This window comes from Pinus tabuliformis, chromosome 6 (assembly GCF_031772625.1).
Source record: "Pinus tabuliformis cultivar Carrire ecotype Pingquan chromosome 6, CPIR1, whole genome shotgun sequence".
In the NCBI taxonomy this organism is placed as follows: Eukaryota; Viridiplantae; Streptophyta; class Pinopsida; order Pinales; family Pinaceae; genus Pinus; species Pinus tabuliformis.
In genome coordinates this window covers 843,512,141-843,521,808 of record NC_142292.1, presented here as the reverse complement: position 1 = coordinate 843,521,808, position 9,668 = coordinate 843,512,141, and the positions used below count along the sequence as shown (strand labels likewise).

General features: G+C 36.0%; 1 protein-coding gene across 1 annotated transcript; it reads left to right on the top strand.

Moving 5' to 3' along the window:
• Positions 1 to 6,413: 6,413 nt before the first annotated feature.
• On the top strand, positions 6,414 to 7,694 carry LOC149261511 (protein JINGUBANG-like). The gene has a single exon (XM_089369499.1). It carries the CDS (start codon positions 6,414 to 6,416, stop codon positions 7,692 to 7,694), a length of 1,281 nt encoding a protein of 426 aa, XP_089225625.1.
• The last annotated feature ends 1,974 nt before the right edge of the window (positions 7,695 to 9,668 follow it).

Sequence of the window (9,668 nt, the reverse complement as noted above, 5' to 3'; positions counted from 1 at the left end):
TTAATCTGCCATTTTTGTTCCTCTTCTCTTCTAATGTTGTAAAGCTGGCTGTAGAGGTTTTCCTCCTGAATTTTATCTGCCTGTTGGTATTCTCGATTTTGCATTGTGTTTTGGAGTTCTTCTAGCTGAGCTTTTGTCTCTCTTTTCTTTATTTCTGGCTCTTTGTAATGGGTTCTTGCCCAGTCCTTCAGAGCATGTTTGACATTTTTGAGCTTACTCTCCCAAATGAAACTTGGAGAACCTTCCACGTGCTGTCTCCAGATTTGCTGAATGAGCTCTTTGGCTGCTGCATTATCATTCCAAAGGGGACTGTATTTGAAGGGGATAGGTCCCAGGGGGCAGTGGGATTCGAAAGTCAATGTGATAGGGTAATGGTCTGAGGCTGCAAAAGGTAAAATGGAGGCATAGACAACAGAGAAAGTGGATAGAAGGGTAACGTTCACCAATATTCGATCTAGTCTTTCCATGATATTGTTTCTCCCCAGCCGTCGATTATTCCAGGTGTATTTGCGGTTCTTTGGAATTATATCTATAAGATCACCTTGCTGCATAATATTTTCCAGCTGATTTCTTGATGGGTCTGGGGAGAAGCTGCCTCCTCGTTTTTCATTGGAATGCAAGATGAGGTTGAAATCTCCCCCCAAAATGATGTTGTTGTTGTCTTCTTCCTCTATATTTGTGCTGAGCGAATTCCAGCATTGCTCCTTATCTCTGTAATGATTCGGTACATAGACATTGTAAATAACTAGCTGTTGGCTGTTCGAATTGTTCTTCAAGACAATTTTTATCCAATGCTGATCTACTATTTCTGCTATGCTGCTCCAATTAGTTTGTTGCCAGAGCGTGGCAATTCCCCCAGAGGCTCCTCTAGACTCGCAAACACATCCTTTATACTGCTTGTGCTGTGCAATAATTCTGTTCATTTCTAGCTGTCCCTGCTTTGTTTCTTGGACTAATACAAAATCTGGCTTCTCTTGATTAATTAGGTCTCTAAGGGCATTTGCTTTGGAGGAATGCCCTAGTCCCCTGCTATTCCATGAGAGGACTTTCATCATTTCAAATGAGACTTGCGAGGAGTTGCTCTCCCTCCCTGGTCCTTGTTTACTAAATCCTTTTCTATTTGTCCTAAAATATAAGATTCTATGGGGTTTTGTATTCCCATTGCTATATCTTTCTGTGCATTTTCATCCCTGTGTTGTTTTGCTGACTTCCTTCCAGGCTTCTTTTGGTTGTCAAGAGTAGCACCATGTTCTTTGGAGTTACTTCTGGTGATTCTAGGAGGGGGAGGGTCAGGAGGGAAAGAGGAGGTGATGATCAGAGGGAGAGGGGATTTTGAAGGATCGGGTTGGATCACAGGAGTAGGAGAGTCTTCAGGAGGGGAGAGGATGTGGAAGGGGTTGGAAGAAGGAGAGGATGGAGGAGGGTCAGGATGGCGATCAGGATTAAGAGAAGGAAGGGCTGAAGAGAGAGGGGGAATGGGAGGAGCACTAAAAGAAGGACCTGCTTCAGGATTTGGTTTGGGGATAGGGGCAGCTTCTTTTTTTTTTACTGGTTCCCATTGCTCTTCTTGCGAAGTATTTTCTACATCTAGAGATTTAGGACAACGATTAGCAAAGTGGCTGTATTCGTGACATACCTTGCACTTGAAGGGAATCTGCTCATAATCCAGTTGCTGAATGTGGGTCCAATCATCTACCTTGAGTTTGATGGCTTCTGGCAGTCCTTTGCCCAAATCAACTTCTACACAAATGCGGGCACAGGCCTGCATATTGTCCTTAGGCTCGCTTCGATCAATGTATTTTCCTACAACATTTCCAATAGCACGAATTGATTCATCCCCCCAGCAGTGAAGGGGAAGGTGAGGAAGCCGGACCCAAACGGGAACAACACTGGGAATATCCAACTCTGGATCAAAGTCCGGAGTCCATTTGTTGAGATATAATCCCCTTGAATCCATGAAATAGGGCCCATTTCGGAAGATCAAATCCTTATCGTCTTTTGTTTCAAAATGGAAAGTGAAGTATCCTTTCCCACAAAATCTAATGGAGATTTTTCCTTGAGTTTTGTCTGACCAGTTCCTTTCCACCCATCTCTGCACTGTTTTTGGAGATGGCCAAAGCCCTGTAAATTGCCCAATGAGTCCTCTTTCTGCTAATGCGAGGGCAGCCATGCGTGGCAAGGTTGGGGGTAAGGTAACTTCCTGCAAGCCATCAAGTTTTTTCACAAATTTGGAGACTGAAGGACGAGGTCTTTGAGGTGGAAGAGATCTGACCAAAGCAGAGAAAGCCTGCTGAAGAGCGGCCTCCTCCGATGGAGCCTCCGGAGGGGCCATGCCGAGGGGCTGAGGCCGAGGCAGAGAACGTAGTCGCAAAACTTCCAGAGGCGCGCGCGAGAGAGCTATGTCATCTAGGAGATTAAATATGGGAAAAGTTATTTAATTAAGAATTATTATTCAATTTTATAATATATATATTTTTTAATAATAATATTAATGAGATTATTTATATTGGTAAATGTTTGGTAGGTATCAATAGTATGCATCAATTTTATGATATATTTTATATTATTAATTTTTTTTAGATATCCATTTATATATGAATTTATTTCATGATATATGTTATTGAAAAAAATTGATACAGTAAATACGAATTTAATATTGTATAAAAAATAGAATGAAACTAAAGTTTAAAGATAATATTTTTAATTAAATTGAAAAGTAAAAAAGTTATAAAAAATAGAATGAAACCAAAATTTAAAGATAATAATTTTAATTAAACTGAAAAGTAAAAAGAGAAGTATTTATTAGATAAATCTTAATTTTTTATACTTTACTATTATTATAAATATTTTGTTTAGTAAATAAATAAATTAAAAACATAAAATTAAAAATAAATTAACTTATTAATAAATTAAAAATATTGGCAAAGTGTAAAAATAAAATAATACATTAAAGAAATAGATTTTAAATATATATACAAATTTAATTTGGCTTTGGAGTATACTCTAAGACTGCTTTTGTTTGGCTCAGAGTTAGTCTTCCTTAGACCTAAGGAAATAGGTTAATGACCCAAGACAAAGGCATCTCTAAAGGGTGAAAGTCTGCCCCTTTAGGGACCACCAACTCTGCCCTTGACTGACCACCAATGGGTTATTCCAAGTGAGGTGATTTTCCTTGATAAAGGTGATGAGTCAGCATGCATTTGCTGATAGTAACTAGAAATAGTTATCTTCACTGCTGATTTTACAACTGAATTATGATAAATTTTCACACTGTGAAAAAAATTTACAAATTTAACAACTCAAATATAAATAACTAAATTTCAATAAAAATTTATTTAAGAAAACAAAAAAAACAAAAATACAAACATGTCCGGGTGGAAACCCTAGACACACTAGGGGGAGTTTACAGATTCCATAAATACATGTTGTATGCATGCGCTTAAATTTAGACGTGGTCCACCTCATATTCATTAAGGCGGCACACATCGCAATGTTGAGCAGTCCATATCTCTCATTACCCCCAATAAAAAATGAAAGCCCTAATGACAGCGTACAAAAGTTTTTTTATGAACATTAAAGTAGAGGTAGAGGATTTAATTCTACTAGTTACTGCATTTTCAGACCATTGAAGGAGGGAGTAGTAAAGCTTAAGTTGTACTCGCTACTTCCTTTTAAGGCCATTTAAGGGGTTGGTAGAGAAGATTAAATTCTACTCATTACTGCTTTTTAAGACCATTAAAAGGAGCTGGAGAGAAGATTAAATTTAACTCGTTAACTTTTTTAAGACCATTATGGAGGTTGTGAAGAATATTAAATTCTAGCCATCACCTTTATTTAGGCCATTTATAAGGTGGTAGAGAAGATTAAAGTCTGCTTTTATACCATTTATTGAGGTGGTAGTCAATTTTTCTGCTTTACCAAAAATAGTGAAAACCGCAAATCTTGGTACACAGTTTTCTCAGGCCACCGCAAAATTTATTTGTACCTTTCTTTTTAACTCAATTGGTATTTCTCGTGTGAAAGGCTGTTTCTGCTAGCAATTTGACATGTTTTCTGGACATGCTCTACAACCAGTATCTCGGTATTTAATGTTGGCGGACACAGTATATACACCATCGCCAGCCATAAGTGCCATTGAATAGTCCTACAGTATATCGACGATAAAACACTTTGTATATAAATACGTCAAAATTCTATAGCTATTTGTTAAAGTAAATATTTGACTTTCGCTTAACACATAACAAGTTGATTATTCTACAAGTTCCAAACTTAAAATTTACACACATTCATTTATAATGCAAAAATTTAAAATAATGTAATTGTAATTTGATAAAATTTTGAATAAAAATATATTTTAGAATGTATAAATGAATTTAGCATTTTGAAAAGTTTTAATGTATTTTTATCAAATTTATGGTATTAGAAAAAGAAAAAAAAAACAAAAAAATATTTCATTAAATTATTTTATTTCTAATAAATGTGTTTATTTAGAATATAATTTCTAGAATTTTAATTTAATTATCAATAATTATAATAAAATGATGTTCTAACTCTTTTAATTTAATTAAATTAATTAGAAAAAAATGTGATTTAAACAAGTATATATAAAATGAGTTATGATTTTCTCAACATGGTATATTAATAAGTAATGGTATTGATCCTAATTATCATAACAAAGATTATCTGCATTATTATATATATATCTATATATATATATATATAATTCAGTTAATTTTCATAGTTTTTTTCAAGTATTTTCATGATTATGATGAATTGATGTTTATTGGTAGTTATTAGTCATTCAATTTATGTGCCTATGTTAGTAATTAGTTTACACTTTCAAAATAATAATAACTAGAGGAAAATATAAATTAAATTGTTGGTAAACTAATAAGCATAAAAACACACACTTCATCATACATGTCACTTTGCTAAAATTAAAAAAATTACAAAATTTAATTAAATTATAACATTATTATTACTATTATTTATAAAAAGAATTAATATATAAGCTAAACATATATACATTTTAAGAAAACATGTAACAAGATTGTTAACAATGGAGATTAACCTCCACTTTACCATGTAGATTCATAATTTGTAAATAAGGATACCATGAGCGAATACCATGGCTCATCATTATCATATGCCTAAAAAACCAAAAGTCATTTCACATGACATTTTAAAATTAATGGATTTAAATAAAAGGGGAAAATGACATAACTACTTTGATTTGCGTATACTTAAATATCTACCATCATCCTAATAAATATTAATAACTAAATTAAAATTGTGGAATCTCTATTCCAAAGTAGACTAGCTTATTATTGTAATTAGATTATAATTCTTTCCTAATATAACCCTAATAATTTATTGAGCGGAGAGGCTCATGTGTAATCTGTTCCTAGACCCAAATATAAATTAAAACAAAAAAATTAACTATACAAAATATTTAAATAATGTCATTTCATAAAAAAAAATTGGATCTTTCTCGACTCACATTAAATCCATATTTAAAATAAATCTATATTAGTTTTAGTAACTTGCACAACAAAAATACATGTATTTTCGAAATTACAAATAATATATTTTTTAAAACACAAACTTGTAATCTCTTTTAATCTAAATGTGTTAGATGCATCCATGAAAATTCGAAAGGTGGAAGGTTTAAAAAAGATGACTAAAAAATGATAACTTTTTAAATGTAATTATAAAAAAAAACCAAACTAATAATCTATGCTTATAACTTCTATTTTCTGTTCTTTGTAAAGGGAACTCCCTTGTGATTCCATCCACCTTCATTAATCAACTTTGTAGCTGAATTGGCATAGAGTTTGCCACTGCATTTAGATCCTTGGGTACATGCTTTGCTTTCAAATTGATAAATGAAGAAAGATCATTTTTTAAATGTGATTGAACATAGAGTTTAGCGTACTATGTATTGGGATAGGTTCCAAGAATGAGATATCTAATTATTAGATTATTATAATTCTCTACCGTTATAAAATTATGGGAAGATAAGCGATTAGCTAAATTTAATCTTGATAGTAAGTCATGTATCTTTACATAATTGTTACCCTGCCAAATTTAATAAGAATTTTATTTTAATTTTGTCATGAAAACCATAGAGAACCCTAAACCTTTACTACCCAACAATGAATTTACACTCTTTATTTTTTAATTTTGTTTCTCAAAATAATTTTTCCCTACACCAAAAAAAAACATTTTTATAAAAATCAATCAAATTAATAATTAAAAAAAACATTTAAAATATTAACTTAATACTCGACCCAACCACCTGATCATAAGGACAGCTTATGTCAACAATCACGTGATAATGCAGTGTGGAAATATCCTGACTATAAAAGAGACGAAGACGAGAACGTAGAGGCAGGAAATTTTATTTTATGATGATGAGGGTGAACGGTCGAGTGAGTCCTTCAAGCAACAAGAGAATGAGCAACGAAGAATGGGAAATGATAACTCCCGACTATACCAATCCCATGTTTTCTCCCTCTCCATCCGAATGCAGCCCCTCCCCTGGCCGCTTCAGCAAGGCCTCTCCTAACGCTTACGCCCTGTCTCCCTGGACACTGCTGCCCTTCAGTTCCCCGGAATCCCCTCATTCTTTCAGATGCGTTACTTCGATGCTCAAGCCGGGCGGGCGAATAAATTCATTAGCGGTTGCGGCAGACGGGCTCCTGTACACGGGCTCAGACAGCAAAGCCATAAGGGTATGGAGACACCGGGATTTCGCGCAGCATAGTTGTCTCAACTCCGGGTCAGGCAACGTCAAGGCTTTGCTTGTTGCCGGCGACCAAATTTTCAGTGCTCACGGCGACAAGAAGATACGCCTCTGGCGCCGCTCGCGCTCGAATCCGACCGTCCACACGCGGGTGGCCATGCTCCCCAAGTTGAACATATTTCACAATTTTCTCAAGCCCTTGGTAACAGAACATGGCACCGGCACCGGCAGCGGTTCCGGCAGGGTGAAGCACTCGGGTCCTGTCACCTGCCTTGCGTATAATGTCAACGATGATTTGCTGTACTCGGCGTCGTCGGATAAGAGCGTGAAGGTGTGGAATGTGTCGGAGTCCAAGTGCATCGAGACTATCGAAGCCCACACCGAGGCCGTCAATGCCGTCGTCGTGCGGCACGACGGGCTTCTCTTCACCGGATCCGATGACAGCACGGTGAAGGTATGGAGGCGGCCGGGTCGTGGCCGACCGAAACACCAGCTAATCATGACTCTTAACGTGCAACGTTCTCCAGTGAAAGCCCTCGCCCTCGGGCTGTACGGGTTGCCCGTTGTACACGCGGGATGCTACGATGGATATATTCATTACTGGGAGGAAGACCATCTCTCCGACCGAATATTGCATTACTCCGGTTTCCTTCGCGGCCACCTTCACTCCGTTCTCTGTCTCGAGGCCGTTCGCGATCTGCTGTTCAGTGGCTCGGCTGATACGACGATTCGTGTGTGGAAAAGGGAAACCGGCGGGAGGGGATTATGTTGCATTGCAGTGATGGAGGGGCACAGCGGTCCCGTGAAATGCATAGCCGCCGCCGCGGGTTTCAACGTCAATTCGTTTATCGTTTACAGTGGAAGTCTTGACGGAATGGTGAAAGTTTGGATGTGTCGTATTAAAACTACCATAGGTGCTCGTCTTACCGCACCAGTAGGAGTACGTTAGTGTAACTGCAACTGCGAGGATTAGGCGACTACCATTCCAATTGCACTTTCACATTCTGCTTTCCGTGTTTGTTTGAGATGGAGTAGAAATAGAAGAGCATCCAAATGTAGCTATATTTATGTTCAGTATCTTGTGTGTGGAGCCATTTTCAATATGTATTGTGTGAAGCTTGAGAGCTTTATGTAATTTTCAATATATTTTTGGCATATTTTTCAAGAGACTTGAAGTCGAACATAACAATGCTATTTACTCTCTGCACCAGGTTTATGGGTTTTGTCTATTTAAATCGACCCAAAAAGAAAATATCTACCAGAAGAGAAAAAAAAACCATTAAATCGGTTTCAGGTGCCCTTTAACCGTGAAGTTGATATGGGGTTCTCGGGTTCTCTTAATTCCAACGTAAATAACCAAAGTATAACAGCCATTTAATCGGTTTAGGGTGTCCTTTAACCATCGAGTCGATATGGGGTTCTCGGGTTCTCTTAAGCCCAGCGTAAATGACCGAAGTATGGCAATCAGAGTTGCTTCCTTAATGACTTTAGACACAAAAATGAATGCATGCTTTCTTATTTATACAGAGTGACCAATGTATAACAATCAGAGCTGCTTCAGTTAATGATGTTATATGTAAAAATCAATGCATTCCTTCTTATATATACAGAGATACACATATTATATATGGATTTTTATTTCTTTATTTATGTCATTGAAAGCCACTATCCACTTAAAAGGGGTTGCACACATAAGGTTTTTCCATTTCTACTTACACATATATTTATATGTGATTTTTCGCAGTTTAAAAGTGACTGCAAGTTAATGATGCTCTTTAATGATTAGTTATTGATATTGTTATTTGTAAAGGTTTATAAGCGTTGTAATAATGTTTATAAAAATTATAGTTAGTTATAAGGTTGGTTTAGAAAAATAAATGGAGTGTAAAAGTTTATAGGATGAGAGGCTTGATGTTTTGATTAATTTTTTTTCCCTTTTCAAGTGGATTAGATTCTCTTCTCAATTTTTCATAGTTTTTTATTTTAAGATTACTATCATCATGTCTTTCTCCCTGAGGTGCTTTATGACTATTGATAATTGTTATCGTTATGTTTACCGTAGCATTATCTATTGTTCCGTATATTCTCATTTGAGTTTTTTTAGTTTGGGATGGAAGTTATTAAATTTTTTTCTCTATTAAATTCACAATATCTCCCTCAAAATAGCATTCCATTGTCCACTTTGTTGGCATGGCTGGACATATTTTGTTGTGGGGCCCTCTCATTCAAGAATATGGTTCTCTAGGGGACCATTAATGGCCCTTCCTATAATTAGCCAAGATAAGAATGGTTTCTAAAGGTTTCTCTCCCTCCATTGCTATAATGAAGATGCCCAATAACACTTTTCTTTATACACAGAAATGACGTAGTGTTGTGAGACTATAAATGGTTGTTGTCATGGTATCTTCATCTGTAAGTGAGCTTCTCTAGACCATTAATAGTTTTCAACAATGTGTCTTCCTTGGGACTATGTATTGCTCCCTCTACTTCCATTTGTTTTTTTTGTTTGGGATGGAAACTATTTAGCGCTCTTCTCTATCAAACTTGCAAGATCTCCCTCAAAATGTTATTCCACTATGCAGTTTATGGTAGTGGGTGGCAAAGTTGATGTTGCGCGGGATCTCTCATTCAATAGTATGGTTCTCCGAGGGAGTGTTAATGGCCCTTCCCATAGTTGGAAAGGATAAGAATGGTTTCTAAAGTTTTGTCACTCTCTATTGCTATAATAGAAGATACTTGAGAACACTTTGAGTTTTATAAATTAAATGAGCTAGTGTTGCTTTAATGGGATTTTGTTGAAGTTATAAAACATGCATTAATGGTTTTTTAGCCCTAGAAGCTTGAAATAGAAAAATATACTTGCATCTATTTGTGGACCAAAGGTCATTTCATAATGGAGTATCACCTAGCAGAAGATAGAGAC